Source organism: Mauremys mutica, chromosome 1 (genome assembly GCF_020497125.1).
Source record: "Mauremys mutica isolate MM-2020 ecotype Southern chromosome 1, ASM2049712v1, whole genome shotgun sequence".
Lineage (NCBI taxonomy): Eukaryota > Metazoa > Chordata > Testudines > Geoemydidae > Mauremys > Mauremys mutica.
In genome coordinates this window covers 14,734,428-14,759,645 of record NC_059072.1, presented here as the reverse complement: position 1 = coordinate 14,759,645, position 25,218 = coordinate 14,734,428, and the positions used below count along the sequence as shown (strand labels likewise).

The following is a 25,218-nucleotide window of genomic DNA, read 5'->3' as shown; positions in this document are numbered from 1 at the left end:
GCCTGTCAGGGTTCTTAAATTATTGATGATCTTTTTCTTGCAACAGGCAACCATGCAGAATTTGGAAACTTGGCTAGGAAAAAAAATAAAAAGGCTAAAAATGGATGCACCATATTATATATGGGAAACTAATGTTCTAGGGGTGGAGAGATCATCTATCAGTTCAAGGTCCTTAACTAATACCATACCCGACCAATCCAAGCTCAAGACAGTAAATGATATATAGGCCCTGCTGCATTCTAAGCCTTTGTATCTGATACTTGGCACCACTAATCAGATCAAGATATAAAATAAAGCTATAGCAGTCTGTTTCCAAGTTATGACAAGAGAAGTATTTGGCAAGAGACGACAAGGCTATATGAAATGACTGGCACCTTATCAAGACAGGAAGAGAAAGAGGTAAGAGAATGATTGGCAACTTAATCAGGGAGAGAAAGACAAACAGAGAAAGGGAACAAAATGAGTGCCTAAACAGTTCTGTATTGGCTCCTGCTGGCTGTCAAAGGTGGCCTTGACTAGGCAGTGGCAGGAGGGCTTACACTGAAGCACGTCTGCAGAGCTGATGAAACTATTCAGCGTTCCTTGGCATCAACAGCATGAGGATCCTGAATATGTCTAATCACTTGCAGTATAGGCATGATTTTCTACAGCATTCTGCCTGGGTCACTGGGGCAGCTGCAGGAATGAATCCAATGAGATGTCACAGATGTGCTTGTGTGAGTTTGTTTCACTACCAAAAATGTATAGAGCTTTTGAAGAAGGCCTGTGCTCCTGAGGCAGAGGAGATAGAAAACACAAAAAGGCTCCTTTTACAGGATTTTTCCCTGGCTGATTTTTTGGGGGGGGCGGGGGAGGGGGAAACGAAGGGGAGTTTGCTTGTCTCACTGTCCTTTTCCCAGGAAGAACACCACGGACAATTACACTATTTTGCTAACAATATACCTTACTAAACTTACTAGCAAATTATGATTTTCATGTATACAGGATCTCCGGTCTGAGGACCTCAAAATGTTATAGAAATGTTTATACTGTATCTCAAAACATCCATGCAAATTATGTAAATATGATGGGATCACTGTCACTGACGGGAAAACTCAGACCCACAAGAGTCCAGATTTTCAAATGAGCTCAGCAGCTCCCACTGGGAACACGCAGGGTCGAGCACTTTCACAAATCTGTCTATAGATTCATACTATGAGTCAGTGGCAGAGCTGGGAATACAGCCCAAAGATCTGAAGTCCCTCACTCTATCGAGTAAGACTCTGATTGTACAAGGGATGAGAGACAAGGTTCTAGCAAGACTGTGACCTAAGACTTGTATAGCACTTTAGCTATGCTAAGCCTCAAGAAAGCAAAGTTTAAGGACATCTCCAAGCCATGCAAAGCCCTCAGTGTGAATGCAGCATTTCCCCTGGGAGTTTTAGCAATTGCATAATTCAGGCTTTCACTAGATTGTATATCACAAGCTCTGATACACAGAGATAACTAAGCAATTACACGTCAACCGTTTTACATTTGATTGCCTTAAAAGAATGGATGAAAGAGGTTTCCATGTGCAAAAGCAGGCCTCAGATTAGTCCTGCAGAGTTATCAAAAATGGGGAACTAAATATCAAATGAGTCCAGTTTAAGGTGATGAAACACTTGTGAACTCTGACACAGACTGATTTACGGTACAAGGCCTGATACATAATATGAAAAAACTGACTGGATTTTAACCTATTAAAATGGGGAGACATTTTCACATATCACCCACAATCATTTTTTCCAAAAAGATTCAGATTCAACAGTAACTCGTAAAAAATGTTGTTAGTAGCTGTGTCGAAATAACATTTTACATTGGAAGGTATCCCCTACAGATATTAATTACAGCCCCCAGAAAAACAGACCAGTAAGCATTACACATTATGCTTTAGGGAATGATCTCCACTGAGCTGGGTTGTGGGTGGATAAGGAATAGTTTCCATCTCTAATTTCTATGACTTGCTATTGAAATTAATTGTGCTGGGGGTTAACTAATTTATCTTATTGGTTCTCTTGCTTGTATGTGCAGAATAGAGATTTTTGGATACCACGAAGATTAATTTGAGGAGCTCTTCCCCTCTTGATTTTATGACAGTTGCTCCTGGGGATTGCCATTTGGCAAGATAATTTGTCCCATATAGATAATTTGCCCTACTCTTATGGGGTTGAGCTTGAAATGGCAACACTGCAGTCTTCTGTTGCTCAGGCCGCTATGACAACATTCTGTGTGTTTCAGTAACCCTCTACATACTGACTCTCCGTTCTGAAGCTACTGGACAAATTCTGCTTTCAGTTACACCTGTGTAACTCTATTGAGGCTGGTGGAGTTACTCCGGATTTACACTGGTGCAGAATTTGCCCCACCGATGACAGCACTAGGGCAGACTATTGACATGTATGGGTTAACAGGATACAGCAAAAGGGACAAGATGAAACCACTGACAAGACATTATTCCTTTCATTGGGCCTTCATTGTTCATGTGTGTTGCATAAAAGGAGTTTTAAATGAAAGTTCTGTTTTGCCATACTTAAGGGTATTAATATTTAGTATGACTGCATCTGTGAATGAAGACATTCAAAAAGCCATTATGTTTTCAACTTAGGTTAATAACAAGGCTATTTTTCCACCCACTCTTTGGCACAGCTGTAATGTTCTTGGCCTCAAGTGGGAGGCAATGTGGAACAAGGATTAGGAAGATAAATGATATGCAACATACAGTGCCAGTTCACATAAAATATTACCAGATTGGAAATGACTGTTCAGTGTCTCAGTGATTACATGACCATTTTTTTCCTTCCAGAGAACATACAGTATGCTGAGCTTCTCACTGCCAATAAAGCTTAGTGCATAGCACCTGGGTAATGACAAATTAATTTTTGAGCTAAGCCTGCTGAGGGGTCAGCCAAAAACTTAAGCAGAGTTTATCCCCTGTACTATTTTATGCGACGGAAAGTGTAGCCCTGTCATTTATCAACATTAGCACAGAGTTTGGGTTACAAAACTATTAGGAAATAAATGGAGGCAAAAAAACACCCAATGAGATGCCAAAACCGCGCGTGCTTACAGTGCAGCGAAAACATACCCAAGCTCTCAGGGGACGTGCACGTTACATTCAAAAATAAATTGGACAAAACATTTGAAAATGCACTGTGGGGAACAGCAGCATAGTTGGTAGGGAGATGGAATGGATGATTTAACAAGTCTTTTTTCCTTTCTGACTTCCCTGGTTGATTCTACAATACCTAGAGGGCTCTGGTTCAGCATCCATTTACTTATGTGACTAGTCCCACTGATTGCCACAGGAGTTGTAGATGTAATGCTATGCTCCTGGGTGGGGTGTTAGCAGTGGGGAGGAACCTCTGCTTCTTAAAGCACAAACTTCTGCAGCCTGAAGTAAAATTCCCCCATACTTTATTAGCTAAGGCCATAGCACGCTAACCAACCTCTATTTCGTGTCTCAGCCACCACTAGAGGAAAACAGAGTGCTACTCTGAGTGGATTACACTCATGATCCGCAGCTCTCATGATCTGGCCCTAAGGATGCTCAGGCACCACATAGAGGAATGACTGCTGTCAACCATGTGAGCTTGTTACCCAGTGCTTCTCAATCCTCGAACTGCATTTGGTCCTTTCCTATAGTTCTTTTTAAATGACTGGTCAAGCCTCAGGTTCATTCACCCCAGATAGAAGAGAGACCTCCTCCAAACGTTATGTACTTGGCTGATCGTGACCTGTAATAACTTTGTGGTGGCATAAGATCTAATACGAGATTTTCTGCATACTAAGAATCAATAATCCAAGTTGTTTTGATTGCTGGTTACAGTAATTGCCAGATTATCAGCACTATTTCATAGCTGAAATATTTTTCATCTCTAATAATTTTATTGACGAATGTAACAGAGCAGCTAGGCTTTTCTAAGATGGTTAGCTTCTCTTCTTCCTAAGCTGCAGTGAACTTTGAAATGGCTGTTTTTAGAATCAAAGCAGCTCTGTATTCTTTTGAAACTATGCAGTTTGTTTATTGATTAAATAATATATATAAACAGGATTAAGCCATGTTACAAATTCTAAGGATGCGCAGTATTCACTAAATAAGTCCTGCCTCCAAAAATTGTCCCGCTGCAATGTATGTTAATATTCAACCCTCAAAACAAAACAAAACAAACCAACCCTCAGTAACCTTTTAAAGGGGTAAAACATTCTGGTTACTTCAAGTAACATGCTAGGTAGTGTTTTGTTTTTCTTAATAGAGGTGACACAGAGGCCAAAGGGGATTATCTCTTTGTATGACATTAATTTTTTCCATGTTTGAATAGCCTAAGATAGAGAGCCAAGTTTTCAGACAGTCTCCCTCTTGTTGTCATTTCCAGTGTCTCAAAGTTTCCATGACTAGTGCATCCCATATTTGGATCATCGAACCTTTAACATTGGGTTGTGCAGACTATTCCCCCCCCCGCGAGCCTTGCTCTAATGCTTGGGCTCTTGTAGTGGGGAAGCTGCCCCGCTCCCTGTGTGTGTGTGTGTGTGGGGGGGCTACAGTAGGCCAAAGAGGCTGCACTGGCTGCCAGCCAATCAGGAAAGGGTTTACTGAGAGCCAATCAGGGCCAAGATTAGAGCCAGCCAATGAGGCTAGGCTGGGCCATATATAAAGGCTGCCCAGAAGAGCAGCAGAGTAGTCTGTCCCAGACCTTCATGGGCGACCAGCACCAGAGACAGCGCAGTGCTGCACAGGCTTGGGGGAGTGGACGGGAACTCCAGCCCGCTACCTAGGCTGCGGGCTGCGGGCCATGAGGGAAGGGCCTAGCCGGTGTGAGGGGCCGAAGGGGAAGTGGCCCAGGGAGAGAGATGCACAAGGGGAGAGGAGGAGGGCAGGAAGGATGCCACCAAAGGGTCTCTGGGTCAGGACCCAGTGTATAGGGTGGGCCTGGGTCCCCCCCTTACTACACAAACACCCAGCCAGTGGATGTGGTGAGAGTGGACTGCACCAGACTCCTGACACTAGGGGTTAGACCAGGGGTCTGCAACCTTTCAGAAGTGGTGTGCCGAGTCTTCATTTATTCACTCGAATTTAAGGTTTCGCGTGCCAGTAATACATTTTAACATTTTTAGAAGGTCTCTTTCTATAAGTCTATAATATATAACTAAACTATTGTATGTAAAATAAGTAAGGTTTTAAAAATGTTTAAGAAGCTTCATTTAAAATTAAATTAAAACGCAGAGCCCTCCGGTGGCCAGGACCCAGGCAATGTGAGTGCCACTGAAAATCAGCTTGCGTGCCGCCTTCGGCACACGTGCCATAGGTTGCCTACCCCTGGGTTAGACTTTGGGGTGTGGTTGACCACAGTGGCTGGGGCACAGAGAAGGACTGCTGATAACACCAGACCCCCGGAAGGGGGTGAGACCGGAGCAATGGGCACTGCCGGAGGGCAGTGGCCTGAAGAGGACACCGCCGAGCGGGAAGCAAAGAACAGGTCCAGACACCAGCAAAGAACAGACGACAGACGGGACACCACCGGCCGAGGGTGCTCCTCCAAGGACTGAGCTAATTCGTGGAGTCACCAGCGGGAGGTGCTGTGGTGGTGAGTCCCAACACCATTAGAGCTCTGGACAGGAACAAGGGACATACGATATTTTTGTGCTTAGGGCACTGGATGAGATTGCTGAGGATGTTGGTTCCATTCTACACCCTGCCCATGTACTTCCTGTGTGATCTTGAGCAAGTCGCTTCACCTCTTCAGGACGCCTACTTACTTGGTAAGTTCTTAAAGGGAAGGGGCCATCTCTAACTGTGTGTTTCTACAGCATATTTCAAATCTGATTTCATCTGTGCACTTCTATCACACAAATAATAAATGATAACAACAACTGTCTGATTGCAGGACTGAGTCCCAAGACTGTAAGCGCTTCTGGACAGAGATCTTGTTTTTATCCTCAGTACTGGGTGGCACCTGGGCATTTAACAAAACTCAGCAGAGGTGGTTGCATTTGTGTGATGCTGTCTATATATAATTTCTACTGGGCGCAACATGTAAAATATTGTGAATTCCATCTGTGCAGAAAAAAGATGGGACAGAGTAATCTGTATTTCAGGAGAGATTTAATGAAGTTAATGAAAGCCCATGAGAGTTGGGCACCTTTGTGTCCTTTGAAATCTCCCCCTTAAAACAGCAAAGGGGTGAAAATTAGGGAAAATAAATGGAATAGCTCATACCACATGCTACCTTAATTTACCCCACCCAAAATTATCCTGGGTGTTGATATACTTGTAGGTAATGTTTACCTTTATAAAAAAAAAATCTCTACACTCGTACAATGCAATAACCCCAAATGTTACTTCTTACCATAACGTTACTACAGTGTTTTTGGTTATCACCATAGTAAATTTTTAATGACGGTATTTCTGATATGTAGCAAATGTATGTGATCCTTTTGGTGGACTGTATATTGCACTATATCTCTTTGTAATATGGACTATTATACTTCTGCATTATGTACTGGCATCTCTTTTATAAACAGAGATTTTATATATATTTTAGCATTCATCATGTTAAAAAACAGACCCCCCCTTTTTTTTTAAAAAAAAAGAACAATTCTTCCCCATAAACATTTGACTTTTGCAATTACTCAGTACATATTTAACAAAGAGCATACTGTAGCTCTTTGAATAGCATGCCTTATTGACTGTAACAGAATGCCAACAGCATGCATAAGCAAGGGTGGGTGAAATCAGGAGTGAAACATGGTTAGTTGAAATGTTACATGCGTAGGTTAATAGCAGCTTTTGCCATTTGATTCAGCCAGCAATGAAGAAAGTCGCTTTAGAAACTATTCCACTGTTTTTCAATTTCCATAAAAGATCAGTTTGTATTTGAAGAAAAAGCCTTCATTTTAAACATTGTCCTCCCCCCACCGCCCTTTTGGCATTTGGTCCAGTAAATGCAACACACAATTGTTTTTAAAAAATGGTTTTTAAAATGATACAACAAAACATACAAAGGAAAAATTAAATGGTATCAAACTACTCCTCTAAAACAAATCTATTCTTCAAGGGTTTTTTTGGTACGTTAATTTTCTTGGGAAAAATATTTTGAAGGGAATTAAATTATGGTCTTTACCTAGTGGTTAGAGAAGCGGACTGGAAGCCAGGAGAACTGGGTTCTGTAGGTCGCTTTGCCATTGACTTGCTGCATATCCTTGAGAGAGACATTTTAACCCCTGGGCATCTCAGAATTCCCGTTTATATAATGGGGACGTGGTAACATTACTTACCTGTATTTTTGCTTCCATGAATATCATGCCAGATTGCACTTTTGTGCCTACTTATCTGAACCCAGGATTTTGGACTCATGCAAGAGTGAGAATCATGCAGTGATAATTTCATTGAAAAGAGTACTAGTTGCTGACCTCTATTAAGAGCTTTTAGATATTCATGGGAATCTCTGTTAATCCTCTTAGATGTTGTTCATATTAGGCTTATGCCAGGGGCGACGGATTCTGCCTAAAAGTGGCAAGGGGCACGAGGCCCTGCCCACTCTGTGGCCGTGCCTCTCCTCTTCCTCCCCAAGGTCCTGCCCCCTGGCTAAGCTGAAGCCGGGCCAGGGAGACTAGGTCTCTCCACCTGCCCAGGGTGGTGGGGGCCGGAAGGCAGGGACATGGGTCGGGGGCTGCTTTCAGGTCCATCACCCCCAGGTAGGTGGAGGTTCTGTGGCTCCCCAGGCTGTCTCCGCTTCCGGTCTGGCCTTGGGCAAAAAGTGGACGGATCAGGCCCATACTCTTTCAAAAAGTGGGAGGGTCATGGGCCCTTCCCCCACCACCCTGCCTGTTCTGGCGACCCTGGCTTATGTAGCCCAAGGTCCAGTGTGCATCAGTAGCAGTGGTGGGACTTACAAATTGTGAACTACAAACTGTGGCATGTCTGACTCAACTGTCTGTGAAATCAGGAAAACTCCCATTGCATTCACGGGCAGTTTGATCAGGTCCTAAATCAGTTCCTTTAGTGCCCATGCTGCCAAAAGAGGATTTACTCTTCTTTGTAAAGTGCTTTGTGAGCCTTGATCGATCGGTACTTCAGCCCTCATATAGAGTGCGCCGATCACAACACGTCTTCCATTCTTCTCTTATCCTGGCCTTCCTTCTCCATGCGCGGCCATGCCTTTTCACAATAAAATCTTCCCATCTCTTTCGAGGTCGGCCGAGTGGTCATTTCAGTTACCACGGGTACCACTCAACGACAGCTGTAGTCCCAGCCCATCACATTTTGCTGTACCGGCTTTCAACAATGACGTCCTGCACTCCACTCTGCTGTCTGATCACTTCACTGGGGACACGGTCGCATATTGAAATCCCCAGAATTCTTCTTTCCATTGCCTTCTCTGTGATAGAGAGTTGTTGCTTGTCTATCTTCGTCAGGGCCCACGTTTTGCTGCCGTACAACATTGCCGGCAGTACAGTTGAGTTGAAGAGGTTTTGAGAGCCACAGTTCAGCAAGGCATTTAAACATGGGCTTAGGTTTCAACATTTGCTGAAGTCATTGGGACTATGTATGTGCTTCAGTGCATTGATGAACTGGGTTTTTAAGAGCTAAATATTGTTATTCTGAGTGGTAAGGAGAACTGGTAAAACACTGGGTGGAGCATTTAAAAGTAAGTAACATTAATTCAATTAAATCCTCTTGGACCAAAGTCTCTCCAGCTAATGCAGTTTACAGATAAATTTTCTCCTGCACTCATTTAAACATAATTACTGCACTTATCTTGTCATGATGAAATTTCTGAAGGTTACTTGCACTGCGCACATGCAAACCTGAAAGTTATGCTGACCTTTGGTTGTAAGATTTTTTTAAACTACTTTTATTTAGATTGTAGCATCAAACTTATTATAATTTCCTACTTTTCTACAGCACCTTTCAACTCAGAAGATCCCAAACTGCAAACTAACAAGCAATGAAGCACAGGCAACCATGTGAGCACCACACAGCAATGCTAACAACTATTTAGGACATGGAGTGAAGAAAGAGTGTATCCGAGTGAAACGACAGAGGATATTCAAGTAGGCAAAATATAGTTTCTAAAAACAAAATTTGGCCAGATCACCCTGCTGACTCGGGTCTGTCTCCTGAGCTGTGTCCACACTCAAAACAACAGGGCTTGGACCGGAGTCATAGCAGGAACTGGGCTCTGACTCACCTCCCTAGTAGGGTCCTAGAACCCAGGTCTAGAGTGCATGCTGACCCAAGTCAGACTGATTTGTGTGTGGATGGAAGGGAGGCTTGGGCTTAAATCTGAGTCAGAGCCCTGGCTTAGTGTGCAGTGTAGACAGATCCTACAAGGGAAGAACAATCTTTCAGGCAACTTCACCTCTGTCTTGTGCTCGGTGGTGCTGGTGGGTACTGAAGGAAGTGCTGCCTAGCGCTCTGTGGCCAGGTGGAGGCTTGCCATGATGTGAGACCTTTGAGCGTAATTGTGAGAAACAAGTATTATGGAGATGAGGTGAGCACTGGAGAAGACTTATTACGTCATCCAGGCCACTGCAAGATTGTTCCAGGAGTCATAAGTAAAAGGGATGGCAAATATGACTCTTTCCCCACCTCTCTCCTCCTAAACAAACCAAATCACCCAGCACATTATTAAAGAACACCCAAGCGATTTATTACCGTTCCTATTGGATGCACTAGCTGACATCAAGGGAGAATGCAGCGCCGCTAAGCATTTTAAACTGTTAAACAAAAGAATGGAATAGAGCAGAAGTAAAAAGTTCTCATCCCACAGAGAGTTCCTCACATGTTCGGATGAAGTGAATTAAAATTGACACTGAGAAAAATCTAATTGAACCAGAGACAACAAAACACTCTTCTCTATAGAAGCTAAAACCCCGGTGGAATTGCTCAGGTTAACATAGTGCATTTTAAAACAACAATAGTTTTATATGCCATGATCTGCAAACACAAAAGGAAAGCTCTGGTTTAAAATTGATGAAAATGGTAAGAGCAGGAAAATGGGAATCAGAGCCCCTAGGTGTACTACACACTTGCTTTCTAATCCATGACATATAACAGCCTCTCTGTATGGTGTATTGAAATTATACTAAAATTACAATCTATCACACTTAAGTTTTGAAGAGTTTCCTGGTCCTGCTTGCAGGCTACGGTGCTCTGTAGGGCAGTGTGCGTTTAAAGACAGTTCTGCAGAGAGCCAGCCTAAAGTACAGAGGACTGAGTTGTGCCTCTGAGTTTTAGGGAGCAGCCTGCTTTTTTCTCTCTCTGTTTTTGGGTTTTTAATTCTAAGTTTTTATTTAACTTCTCTGTGTATATGCCATGAAAATAACACTCTAATTCCCCATCAGTTCCATTAAATAGATGGGGAAACTAACATAAGTGGTGTTAGTATTAATAAGTATTTGTGCAAGTAAAGTCCTTTGAGAACCAGGGATGTGAGGGAGGCAGTGTAACCCAGGTGATAAGGCAATGGATCAGGAGAGACAGGGGTTCTTTTTCCGTTCTCAATCACTGTGTATCCTTGGGGAAATCCGTCCACCTCCCCATGCCTCACTTTGCCTGTCTGTAAAATGGGGATAATGATACATACCTTTGTGAAGCATTATGAGATCTATGGATAACACGGCTAAGTATTATTATGATGATGATGTATGCTAAAAGTGCTAAAGTCATTATTATTAAAGTACAAAGAATCTTCGTATCTAGGTTTGGCAGAATTGGATTTTTTTTTTAATTTTGAGGATAAAATCAATATTTATTTTAAGCATTACAGTAGGACCTCAGAGTTACAAACACCTTGGGAATGGAGGTGGTTTGTAACTCTGAAACGTTTATAACTGAACAAAACGTAATAGTTGTTCTTTCAAAATTACAAGTGAACATTGACTTAATACATCTTTGAAACTTTATTATACATAATGATGCTTTCCCTTTATTTTTTTTAGTAGTTTACATTAACGCAGTATTGTACTATATTTGCTTTTTATTTTTTTGGTCTCTGATGCTGCCTGATTGTGTACTTCTGGTTCTAAATGAGGTGTGTGGTTGACTGTCAGTTCATAACTCTGGTGCTCATAACTCTGAGATTTTACTGTATTTTCTATTTTTATCCATTTAAATTTTCACAGTTGCAGGAAATTATGGAAGGGCCAAAAATAATAATTTAACGACAGTAGATGTTGAGATTCAAAAAGTTAAAGCTTTATAACTGTTAAAACACGTCAAAACATACAAAGTAAATAGTCTTAAATCAAACTCTACTAAATTGTCAAGTAGCATTTTTCTTACTTTGCCTCTCTGTAAATTTCGATTATCACCCATGGAAATATTTTTTCATGCGTTTGTGTGTACACAATTAAATTGATGGTTACTAACATTTACCAATAAAAATCTAATCCTTCCAAACCTACTCATGTTATACATTACATGAATCAACCACACACTACCATACAGTTCACTTATTGGACAGCTCCCTGAATGTGAAATTGGAAGCCTAACATCTTGATCTACTAAAACTGTTCAATTATTCTTTGAAATATAAATTCACCCAAATTCAGTTAGGCAAATAAGAGACATGGCTTATTATACCTAAGCAACTCCCTTAGTAGTTCATTTTATTCTTCTAAAGGAGTGTGTGATAACCACTATTTCTGAGTGTATTTTAAATTAAAACCACAGTGTAGTAGAGAATGGATTTTCTCTCTCTTTCCAAATAATAATGAATTTATTCATCTGCAGAGAGAGAGTCTGCAATGTCCATCTTAAAACTCTGTGCTCATGGGCATAGATTAGACAGTAATTAAGCACAGTGAAAACCCAAAAAGATCTACTGGAAACATTCAGCTTTAATGTAGGCACCCAGCTTTTCTCAAAGTGTTTTTTTTTATGAGATTAGAAAGACCTAGATTCTTTAAAATGCCTCATTCTCTGAGTGGGGTGACTCAGGATTAGTATGAGATAAGCAGCCACACCCCTATAGATCGCTGCTTTGAAGTCAGCTCAACCAGATTGTTGTCAAAAGGCAGACCACAGGAAGTTATTTGCTGGCCTCTGTTAAATAAGTGGATGGTTCTTGATTGATTGGCAGGTAAGGGTTTAGGGGTTGATGGAGGTCCTAGTGTTGTGAATGTCATTATTATGGTACAAAGGCTTAGACATTATAGATACAGAGGCTCCATACAGTCTGAAGTACAGGCTCACTATTATTCTATAACACACTTCTTTTTTGTCCGCTGAACACTTCTCAGTATTTTCTTCCCCAGAGCCCAATGCCCAGCCAGATTGTGTAAAGATGACAATCTGGTCTCCACATCCTTCACAAATTTTGCTATTATGATGTTATGAGTGAATGACTCTGTCTTAGAGAGATAAAAATTAGAGATTTTTAAATCTCTGTTGCTAACAATACCTTAGTTTATTACAGTTGAAATACATTTTAAAAATGTAGGTTCTGTGCTTGAATATCTAAGTTTTATTCATGAGTATTACATTATGTCCTATGTCCCTTATTTCCATTGACTAACTCAGATAAGCAAGTGCTTGCATCAGCAGGGACTTACTATGCTTGTCACAAATTACAGAATCATAGAAATGTAGGGCTGGAAGGGATCTCGAGATGTGAGCAAGTCCAGCTTCCTGCACTGAGAGAGGACCAAGTAAACCTGGAGCATCCCTGACAGGTGCTTGTGCAACTTGTTCTTAAAAACCTCCAGAAATGGGGATTCTACAACCTCCCTTGGAAGCCCATTCCAGAGAATAATTACCTTTATAGCTAGAAAGTTCTTCCTAGTAGCTAATCTGAATCTCCCTTGCTGCAGATTAAGACCATTACTTCTTGTCCTACCTTCAATGGACATGGAGAACAATTGATCTACATCCTCTTTATACCAGCCCGTAACATATTTGAAGACTTATCAGCCTCAGCCTTCTCTTCTCAAGACTAAACATGCCCAGCTTTTTTTTAAACCTTTTCTCATAGGTCAGGTTTTTAAAAACTTTTTTTTTTAAATCCTTTTTGTTGCTCTCCTCTGGACTCTCTCCAATTTGTCCACATCTTTCCTAAAGTGTTGTGCCCAGAACTGGACAATACTCCAGTTGACGCTCCATTCAGTGCTGAGTAGAGCAGGACAATTACCTTCTGTGTCTTACCTACAACACTCTTGTTAATACATCCCATAATTATATTAGTCTTTTTTTTGGCAAGTGCATCACACTGTTGACTTATATGCAATCTGTGATCCACTATAACCCCCAGATCCTTTTCAGCAGTACTACCACCTAGCCAGTTATTCCCCATTTTGTAGTTGTGCATTTGATTTTTTTCCTTCCTAAGGGAAGTATTTTGCACTTATCTTTATTGAATTTTATCTTGTTGCATTCAGACCAATTCTCCAACCTGTCAAGTCATTTTGAATTCTAATCCTGTTCTCCAACATGCTTGCAACCCCTCCCAGCTTGGTGTCATCTGCAAATTTTATAAGCATACTCTCCACTCCATTATCCAAGTCATTAATGAAAATATTTAATAGAAACGGACCCAGGACTAACCTCTAGTAATTTTATCTAGACCACATTTCCCTGGTTGGCTGATGAGAATGTTATGTGTCAAAAGTATTACTAAACATCAAGATATGTAGACATGTCTACTCAGCCAGTAATGCTATCAAAGAAGGGAATTAGGTTGGTTTGGCATGATTGGTTCTTGACAAATCCGTGTTGGCTATATCTTATAACTCCATCATCATTGAGGTGCTCACAAATTGATTGTTTAATAATTTGTTCCTGTACCTTTCCAGGTAAGAAGGTTAGGCTGACTGGTCTAAAATTCCCCAGGGTCCTCTTAGTACCCATCTTTAAAAATGGGAACAGTGTTTTCCCTTCTCCAGTCCTCTGGAACCTCACCCATCCTCCATGATTTCTCAAAAATAATTGCTAATAGTTCCAAGATTGTTTCATCCAGATCCTTACATATCCTGGGATGAATATGATCAGGCCCTGACGACTTTCCTTTATGGATATTTTTGCATTTTATTCAGCTTGGAAAATGAAACTAGACTGGTTGTTTTCATTCTTGTTTATATACAATTTCATATTTCTAGTCTTGTGCCCTAGCATGATGATGTTAACTCTTCTGTGTGTTTCCAACAGTGCAGGGCAATGCATACATTAAATATATATGTTCATAGAGTTATCCTTTTACATTTATGAAAACATTTCTAATCATATTTGATTTTGTAAAGATATTACAAAATACTCCACAAATAAATGTTGGGTCTTAATTACTTGACGAGATCTGTTCTAACTTCAAAGAGGATCCTATTTATCTACTCAGTTTTCTTGATCAATATCAGTGCAATATGATTTTTTCCTCCCCAGAGCAATCTCAGTTGGGAGAAATGATAGTTTTAACATTTTAACTTTTCTCCCTCATTACCCTGCAATTGATCTGAAAGGTAATCTGCAAAGAATTTTTAAAAGAGGCTTTGTGTCCATTTTCTTTTCTTTATAATAAATAAAATACTGAATTTCTGATTTTTATTCTCCTCAGAAATATTAGGAGTGCTAAGTCTGACTTTCCCTGGGTTTACTGGGGGTCTCAGATATAGATTGGGCTCTATCTCATCCTTGAATTGAAAAGGCAGGGACAATGATCCCTTAACATAACCTTCCTTTCTCCCAAGTGTTTCTTAGAGGTTAGAATTAAATAGTTGCTAACAAAAATCGAAGTTGCAAACAGTCTGACGGTCACAGGTTGGCTGACCCCCTCAAGGAGAGATGAGCCTCATCACCACCTGTGACAAGATCAGCTCACCTTCCCAAGTGATGAAAATGGAGAAGGTCATGTGACCAGTGGGTCATGGAACTCAGTCAGGCCTAGGGTGTGTGTGTGTGTATATATATATATATATATAAATAAATATAAAAAAGAGGCCTGTGGAAAGCTTGGAGAGGTGGCCTATGGAGAAGGCAGAGAGTGTCTTGGGTCCTCTCCAGGGTGAGAAGGCTAAACTCCTGGAAGTATCTGAGGGGTAGCTGTGTTAGTCTGGATCTGTAAAAGCAGCAAAGAGTCCTGTGGCACCTTATAGACTAACAAACGTATTGGAGCATGAGCTTTCATGGGTGAATACCCACTTCGTTGGATGCATCTGAATACTCACTTGCATCTGACAAAGTGGGTATTCACCCACGAAAGCTCATGCTCCAATACGTCTGTTAGTCTATAAGGTGCCACAGGACTCTTTGCTGCTCAAACTCCTGGAAATAAGTCCTGGGACTCACTGCTCGGTGAGCAGGAAGACAGACCTGCAGGGAGGATGGGTTGTGGCAGCCTGAGACTGGGCTGAAGAATTTTGTTTTGAATTCCATTTATACCATCCTGTTGGCAGGACTTAATACATCGGACACCAGTAGAGAAACCTTGTTTTGACGGTCTTGGTCTGCGGTGTGGTGTGGAGTGCTGAAGGTGTCCTGTGGGCCGGGGAAACTGAAGCAGGTTACTCTGCAGAGCCACCCCAGGCTTTGAGGAGGTGCTCCGGAGGTGGCTGACCTGGTTACCTTTACTAAAAATCCCTTCTCTTCTAAGGGCTGGTCAACACACAGTTTTGCTACCAAGTTAACCATGCTGCATTAGAAATCAATACAGTTCAATGGGTGCAATCCCTTAGTGTGGATGCAGGTAAAGGTGCTTTTATCAGCATAGCCTATTTTTGGAGATTCCTTGAAAACTTTCTATCAATATAGTTAAATCAGTACTAAAATAGTGTAGACAAGCCTGTTCAAACAAGCTGTTCTTGAGATGTATTCTTCTTTTGTGTTATGGTAGCACCTAGGAGCCCAAGTCCTGGATCAGGTCTCCATTGTGCTAGGAACCATACAAACACAGAATGAAAAGATTATTAAAGTGTCGCTTCTCCACTCATCCAGAGATACAAGGAGAACAAGAGCTAAATTTCTAATTTCTAAAAACAAGAAGAAGACATCTTTTCCAGGCCTCCTCCACACACCAAGCAGCAGCAGAAAAAAGGCAAAGTCCTCTTTTGCCCACCATTCCCCTTTACGGGTCATTTTAAATAACTCTCATTCTACAACATCTTTGTGAGCTATGCTCACCAATGAATTTGTCTCCAATTGCCAGTGGGCTTTGGGTTGGTTTTGATGTGGTTCCTTCTTTTGCAATAAACCATGACAGGATTTTACGATGAGGCAGATTTATGTAGACAACTTCACAGTCACGTGTGATTGGAAATTAGCGTCATCTGCCCCACCCCCACCTCCAACCAATGCAAAAATATCATGGGTCACAAGAAGGCTCAGATGTTCATCAAGCCAAATGCAGCTCACCAACTGTCAGCTGGGCCCACAAAGGACTTGCCATTCTATCCTGTTAGCTGCTTGAGTGAGGAAACCTTACCTTACCGGGTACCTGGGGGCAGTGCTCACGTTATGTGCTGCTCTGTGTATCAGAAGCAGCACTCTGAAACACTAGTGGAAGGAATAACTTTCTTGAGGAATATTCACTGATTCCCCTGGTGGAAGAACATCCTACTCTCTGCGTGAAGGGAAAGAGGCAGAGTTTGGTTTAAATACTCTTCTTTTGCCCACTGTTTCTCTGTCTTAGAATCATAGGACTGGAAGGGACCTCGAGAGGTCATCTAGTCCAGTCCCCTGCACTCAAGGCAGGACTAAGTACTATTTAGACCAGGGGTGGGCAACCTATGGCACAGGTGCCGAAGGTGGCACGCGAGCTGACAGGGGTGGGCAACCTATGGCACGGGTGCCGAAGGTGGCACGCGAGCTGACAGGGGTGGGCAACCTATGGCACGGGTGCCGAAGGTGGCACGCGAGCTGACAGGGGTGGGCAACCTATGGCACGGGTGCCGAAGGTGGCACGCGAGCTGATTTTCAGTGGCACTCACACTGCCTGGGTCCTGGAAACTGGTCCGGAGGGCTCTGCATTTTATTTAATTTTAAATGAAGCTTCTTAAACATTTTAGAAACCTAATTTACTTTATATACAACAATAGTTTAGTTATATATTATAGACTTATAGAAAGAGACCTTCTAAGAACGTTAAAATGTATTACTGGCTCGCGAAACCTTAAATTAGAGGGAATGAACGAAGACTCGGCACACCACTTGCTGACCCCTGATCTAGACCATCCCTGACAGGTGTTTGTCCAACCTGCTCTTAAAAATCCCTGTATCGTCCCAGGGTTTAATATTAATGGAAAGAGCGTATCTATTTCTATGCTCACTATGCACTTCAGCGCATTGCAAAACTTCCAGATTCCCCTATAACTTTTAATGTCCCAAAAGCCAAGTACAGTCCTGATTTTTTCCACAGCTTTTCTCTTCTCCACCTTCTTGTTAGTCAACCCTCCAAGCCCCTTTCAAGGTAACCCTCGTAGACCTTTCACCATAGCTTAACCCTTCCAGACCTGTTACAATTCATGCTACTCTCCTTTGGACTACTGCCCTTCATGATTTTCTATAGAATGGTTCTAAATATTAGGAACAGTAGTTAAAACATGATCTTTAAAAAAATCCCTTTTTAAGTGTTACAGTATTTCCTTTTAAATTGTGTTCTGTGCTTTGCTTGCTCAATGTCTCTTTGACCACAGTCATCCAATGCATCATGCTAGTCCTTTCATGGCTCTAGCTTTTATGACTCCTCAAAATCCTTCTCCTGCTCTTTAATCAGAATGTATTAGTTTAACATATACTATGACTCAAATCTCAAATTTATTCTTGTTATTCTTGGGTCATTTTATCCAGCCAGACTCCTTCGTATCTGCTCCCTTTCTCCATGTTATTTGCTGGTTCCCCCATCCAATCCATTTTGTATTATCCAAGAACTTGGATAACGTTAGTGGTATTTCTTCAAAGTCATTTACATACAGAGTGAAAAAAATATTGATCTCCAATACCAATCCCTGTGGTTCTCCAATCTTCATCCCCTTTCTCCCTGACCCATAACCTTTCCCTGTTCAAATCTGCCCTCGATCACATAACCAGTTGCTTTCTCCATTTGAAGACGGCCCCTTCTCTGCTTTGCTAGTATTAGTCTCCTGTGTGACACTGTGTGAACTGCCCCTGGGAAATCTAAGTAGATTATATACACAATTTCACACCTGTCCACTTTCTGAGAAACCTCTTTGAAAACTCCAGCATATTTGTCAAATAAGAATTACCCTTTTTGAAATCAGCTCACAGCTATACTATGTTTTATACTGTTGTGTCTATCCCATGCATAAGTCTGGAGTGAATGCTCTTTAAGGTTTAGAAATTGAGCATCCAAGAGTCAGAAATGCCAGTGTTGCGGTTGAAATGCAACCTTAACTCTGCCCCCTTCTACTTGTGCCTAAAAACAAGATATCTTTTTATAGCATATTAAACTGGCATTTAATATATTACGAAATAGAAGTGTTTGCTTTTAAAAAACACCATTACCACACTGTGTAGAATAGTTGTTTCCTATAGGTATAAAATGTTAACTTTTAAATGGTGATCACTACAATTTCTTATACAATGCTCTGTAGAATAAGTTACAGTACTGTAAACAAAGTCTGAAGACTGGAGTTTATTTAACCCTCAGTGAGGTCTACATGCACACATGCACGCACATGGCATCATTTAAGTTTGTAGAACTTACAATCTGTGGCATTTATTAGCTCAAGGGTACTAGAGATAGCTCTATCTAGTATTAGCAGAACACATTAGAGCTGATAGCTAAAAGCTCTTCCATATATAGAGCATGTGGCATTAGACCACAGGGGAGTTATGGATAGGGAACAGGATACATATGGCCGAATCGAGATGCTACAGTGCTGGAGAAAGGATCAGGTGCACCACTACACAGGTTCCTCAAGAGTTTGCACCTGGCTTCTGCAAGCCTGCGATCACAACACCTTCAGGGGCACTGGAGTGGAGCATTCTCACTGGCTTGCTTAGCTTCTCCATGTCTAAGCAGCACACAGTAGAGTTGTATTTATGGGAGGTGCATGGTGACATATCTGCGCACCCCCTTGTGCATGTCCCCTTTGGGCCATGCGGCCCGGACTCCTCTTTTGCAGATTGATCGCTAATGGGGAAGGAGGGAAAAGGGATGGTCTCTTTGTCCCCTATCCCTCTCAGTCTCATGCACCTGCATCAGATTGTTATCTAAGAGCTAAATTATTGCCAAAGAACGACAAACAGTTTTTGTACACGGCATGCTTTACTCATCCATCTCCCCACACCTGCACCCTGGTGTTATCAAAACCCACTGCCTGCCAGTAGACCCAAACTTACCATGTGAAGTAGGATAGTACATAGCACCAGCCTTTTACTAGAGCACCTTACTCACTACGAGGCAGCCTCTCTGCTTTCCAGAATATTCCTCTCCTTAGTAAAGGTGGATATAACCTGGAGAGTTCTAAGTAAATTCTGAGCCCCTGTCCCCGCACCCATCATATTCTGGAGGAAAAATTTAGTTCTGTCCAGCTTGTCTCTATTCTCGAGCAGCAAGGTAACGGCATAAAGGAGATCTTGGCAGAGGAGAGGAAGAAGGGAAATCTTCACCACACCTTACTTTGATTTGTAAAGGGTTGTGTCCATTTGTAGTGTTATAAAAATGCTCATTAATAAAAATTATAAGAAGTAGGGCATCTTTCAATTAAATATAAAGTGTATGAAGTGCACATACTTCATCAGGGAACAGAGACGTTTGTTCTGCCTAAATTTTAAACCCACTTGCATATGATAAGTTCAAAAGTTTAACTCAATCTTATTAACTCTCTATAGAACATTTTATATTTTTACTCTGAATTTCTCTTGTGGTGGAAAGCAACACATGGGTGGGTATAAGCTACAGGCGGGAAAAAAGGGTCATATGGTCAAATGTTATGAACTCTTCAAGCTCCCAGAATAAAATGGAGAGGTGCAAACCCTTCAAATGCTCCATCAGATTGGCACCTAAAGAAAGAACATCATGATCACAAGCACTGCAGCACAGGCACTCCTGGCATAGAAGACAACAGCTGATTAACTATGCTTCACAAGAGGTTGAGGACAGAGTGTGGGGCTGAACATAATTTAAATCCAACTGAAGATATGAGAGAAATTTAGGTTGCTGGTATTTAAACAACCCTGGCTCTTTTGAAAAGTCCCATGGGATCTTTAATGGCCACAAGTGGTTAAGATGTAGCTTCTACACTCGTGTAATGAGAGCGCAACATGTATTCTAAAAGAGAAATAGGTACTTCTCTAAAGTGCTGCTTTCTACTTGTCTCCTCCAACTTCAGCTAGGTAGAATTTGCAAGCAGAACAAAAAGTTAGGAGACGAATGAACTAGGACATTCATGGTTAGAGGGTACAGAAGGCCCTCTTAATGATAGCAGAGGAGAAAGAATCAGCCTTTGATTATTTTTGACAGAGCTGTAACAGGCTCAGATTGCAGCCTGACAAACAGCTCATCAGAGAGATCCTATGCCCAAACCAGAGAAATCTCTTTGGCCAAGCTAACAGAAATACAAGGCCCTAGTCTAGCAGGATTGAAGGCTTTCTAAAACCAAACACTATTCAATATTTAGATTCAAGGTGCTTAAAAACAGGTACTAATGCCAACCAGCATTTGCACTTTTGCAATTCGCATGCTGAAGAATGTAAAGAAGGAACCTCTTGATCTTGCCATGTCATGATGCTGCTGTATATGACACAAAGCCATGACCTTGCAATGCAAAACAGGGAGTTGTTCTATTGCCATCATAAGCTAAACTTACAAGACATGTTATCCCATAAAACTCTAGGGAATCCCAAGAGATTCTGGGTAGCCAGCAACCCTTATTCCAACCCATCTATCTCAAATAAGAATTGGTTTGAGTGGTTGAGTAGTCTGTAGGCACTGATTTAGTGTACCCCTCAGAATAAACAATAAACTCTGTCCCTGCTTTTAATAGGTACTTTTAAAATGTGGCAAAGTGTTTGTCGTGTGTTGTTGACACTGACAATGTTAGAAACAGCCTTCAGTAAAGAGAGATTTTTTTCTGGTTCTAACGCATATTTTCTGTTCTTCAAACAGAAACCCTTGTATAACTGGATTAAGAAAATTGAGATCTTGTTCCTAAAGGAGAGGTGCTCAACCAGAAACTGAAGAGGTGTCAGCAAGCACCCTCGCTGGCAGTCGCAGCAGAGCAAGGATTGAATGGGCTTGGGGCCATATTTCCATACGCCAGAGTTTCTACAGGAAGAGCTCACTGGTGGGGCAGCATGCTGCTGTATCACCAGAATTTAAGTCTGCAGGTTTGTCTGGCTTTTTCTGGGACTAAACTCACTCAACATTTAAAAAAAATGTAGTAGCACATAATTCTCCTGCTCCCCTGGCTGAAAACAACAGCCAAAAGAAAGACCATCATTCTAGAGAAGAGATTGGTCGGGAGGGGACTAATAAACTCTTGAGAATTAGTCTATGAAGCTTATTCATACCCTCAACTTGCCTGACAGACAGGTATTGAACAATGGGAAACGTCAAAGAAATGGGCTTCTTCAGTCTCACTACAATGCCATCCTCACTTCATTTGCTGCTTAGTGGGAAAGCTTTTCTGAGAGTCAGGAATCAGCTCTTTAAATAAAGCCAGCCTCAAAGTTCAGCATTTTGGTGGTTTACACTAAGCAGGAGTTTGCTCATCCATAGCAGCATGGGCTGCAGTAAATCCAGTTGCCTGACCTCTTAATACTGTCTTCTATCCAGCATTAGAGAAAAAAATACATAGTGAGAAAACTCTGCTAGCATAGTAGGGGTCTATGCACTAAGATACATCATCTTCTGTTTGCTTAGAGAATATGTAAAGCCAAGGGTGGGAGAACGGCACCGATGTTGCAAGAAGAAAATGCCTTCAGTTTTATGGGCACCAATCAAAGCTGCAATTTCAGCGCTAGAACTTGAATTTTATTAGTTGCATAAATTGTATGCTACAAACTCTTCCTATATGCCTACCTGATGCCTGGTGAGCAGATGTAATCTATGTAGGGCATCTGCAAAAGCACCAGTGGTACTATAGAAAATATACAAAGACAGATTAAGTTGTCCTGATGAGTTATCCGGGATGGGGAGCAGCAAGGGAAAAGGTCAAAGAGGGCTGACCTTGTTCCACCTATCAGTACCATAGCCGCAGGAGAGGAGAGAAAATTCTGACCCAGCTCATACAGGCGAGCTTGCTACAAGACATGGGAACATCCAAAATTTTGTATCTGACTCAGAGGATCGCGATCACCTCCAGCTGCATGGGAATCTTTACAGTGTTGCTCAGCACTGTTAATCAACTGCTGGCCTACAAAATCCCTTTCGGATGTTCTCTACAGAATGTGTGTTTTAAAGGTGTGGTCAGAAGAAACTAAGGATGAAAAATATCAAGTATTGCCAGGAACAGGCATGGGTGCACATCTGGAGGGATCCAGTGCCTGAAGGCTAACACTCATTATTTGTAACACTGATGAAAATTTAGCACACGCATTGTGGAGAAGATCAGAAAATGCCAAAAATATTAAACAACAAAGGGGATTTTATCTGAGGAAAAGTATTCTGTGACACACAGATAGATACACAAAATAGTTACAGTTTAGTTACATAGATATGCGTGTGTGTGTGTGTGTGTGTGTGTGTATACACACACATAAGCAGAGACATATAGAGGCAAGGATAAATATATTACATATACATCAGAAATGAAGAGAAAGGCAAGCTATCTTTTGGATAAGTAACAACAACTGAGCCAGTCCCTAATGTGACCTCAGGAGAGAAATCAGAAATCTGGAAATGAGGCAGGACTTCTTTTATTGCCTCCAGAGAGGTGATGTAGTAAGAGCCCAGCGCTGCGCTCTCTCCTCCTAAAGCCCTTAAATTATTCCCACCTGTGGTGCTGAGAGAGTAAGTGAAAGGAAGTGGAACATTATAGTTTTCATGAGCTAATCCAAGGAAACTGACCGCTCAGGTTTCCATTTCTTCCGGCAATAATAATTTACACTAGGGCTGCACTCTTTTGTTATTTTTTGCGCAGCCGGAATGGTCTCTTCAAGATAACAGATATTTAAACTGCAATTTACGAAGAGGAGGTAGCCAGTAATCTATAGGTATTCAGAAATTCTGGTCTCTTAGGTCTCTGGCTGGCTCAATACAGTATGCTTTAAAAACAGACATCCCTTAGGAAATCCTGAAGGCATGTATGAGAGTTTTGAAACAGAAAGTAAACAAACACAATCCTCCTACTGTACCTTTGCTTTGGGGTGGGTTCTGACTCCTGTCTCGGAGAACATTAATCTGGTAGACAGCTCCATAAGGCTCAAAAAGTTCTTTTAGCTCTTTTTCCGACCATGAACGTGGGATTTGTCCAACAAACATCTTAATGGCATCTGGGTCTGGTTGGTCTGAGTGATCCAAAGCTCCATTCATCTTGTTAGCTGTGCCGTTACTAGAAAAGGGAACAAAGAGATAAAAATAATAGGCATAGTTAGGAGACTGAGCATTTTTGACGTATAGTAGATGCAGAAAAAGATGTCAACAGGGCACAATGGGGAAAAAACTGTGCTTAATTAACACCATAAATGTTACAAACAAAAGCAATACAAAAGTGGCATTACATTTTTCATTCGGACTGGTTTTCACTGCAGGCTGCTGCTTAATACGGTTATATCAGAAAAGAGCTGGAAAATACAAGCCACGAGCCAGTACTTTTGCATCTTAAAGTGAAGGATAATTATGAATAAGTGGAAATTTCTATATACGGCTGCTGTAAACAGCACCAAATGGCTATTGGCAGAAATAAGGCTGTGCCTGATTTGTGTGCGTGTGTGTGTGTGTGTGTGTATGTATGTATGTGCGCGTGTTTTGTAATAAGTCACATGAAAGGAATATGAAATGCTTGGCAATCTGTCAGATGACTAATGCAAGATGCCAGCAATGAATTTGCAGATTGTGTGAAGCATCCATGTGTGCATCAAATTAGGATAATATTGCCTAGAATGGAAAACACTCCAGCTATGCGGCTGGTTGCTGCCGATTAGTTGCCTACACTTTTAAAAAGGGAATGGGTGCACCCTGGAACAAAGAGCACAATTCAGGAGGGGAAGACGGTTGCAGAATTGCCTGCTTTGTTCAGAAAATGAAAATACTGCTTCAAAAAGTTTAGCGCCATGCAAATAACATTACATGTTTCAAATCGTTCACACCCCATAAATTCCCTACCCTATCTAATTTCCAGATGTGCATTTACACTAGAAACAACTATGCATTTTGAAAAAAAATATTTTATTCTTGCTGATCATTTTGAACTTCTTGGAATAGGAAAATTGCATATCACAGAGTACAACTTTTCCTGAATGTTAGGAAAACAAACTAATTTATATACCAAATAAAGGTAAAATGCATAAAACTCAAGTCACCACTGGTAATTAACAATAATCATTTTGAAACTCTTTTCTTGGACCAAGATTTCCTATAGTAACTAGTAGTGATTTTGGGTGACCAATTCGACACACCTTAAAGCGGCCTGGTTTTCAGAAAGTGCTGAGCGCCCATCCTCTGAAACTCAGGCCTCTTTAAGGCATGTCAAAAGTTGATCAGCTAAAAATTGAGGCACCCAGAATCTCCCAACACTTTTGAAAATCTTGGCTTTGGATCATAGGTTCTCTAGCTGATACCTGCCCAGAAGAGAACACCCATATCACTCAAGGGCTGGAGACTGCACAAAGACCAAGCCAGACATTTTACCTTTTTTTAAAAAATGTTTTTTAAAGCCCTGCATAATTTCCCTGCCTTAGGGCTAAAACTTAGGCAAAGACAAATTATTCAGTTTTTGGTAGTTCGCTTCCTCTGAAGCACAGTGCACCTGAACACATTAATATGCCCATATTAACTTTTGCACTTTTCCTAGTTATTAAAGAGAGGAGAAAAAGTTACTTGCAAAGCACATTTCAAAACTGATGATGAAAAGTTCATTCATCACTTTTGTCAAGTGTCTTTAACATGGCTCAATGGGCAATAGAATAAACTTCACTCACTCATTAACCTTCAATGACTCATGTCTTTCCTGAATTACTACAGGAGAAAAACCTGCAAGTCTCTTCTCAAGCAAAATTCCTATGGATTCTAGTAGGATTTTGGCCTAAATAAGGGACAAAAGGATTTTGCTCATCCCTTTCTATTGTCTTTAATGTACAAATATTCTTGC

The 25,218-nt window shown here is 41.3% G+C and overlaps 1 protein-coding gene across 3 annotated transcripts in view; it reads right to left on the bottom strand.

The window, feature by feature from the left end:
* The window catches only part of CELF2 (CUGBP Elav-like family member 2), a 451,780-nt gene that overhangs the window by 124,907 nt on the left and 301,655 nt on the right, over positions 1-25,218 (bottom strand). For all 3 annotated transcript variants that reach the window (XM_045029015.1, XM_045029013.1, XM_045029014.1), the window contains one exon: positions 23,264-23,460. In XM_045029015.1, coding sequence (XP_044884950.1) covers positions 23,264-23,441 — 178 coding nt within the window. In that variant the 5' untranslated portion in view covers positions 23,442-23,460. The remainder of the gene's footprint in view (positions 1-23,263; positions 23,461-25,218) is intronic.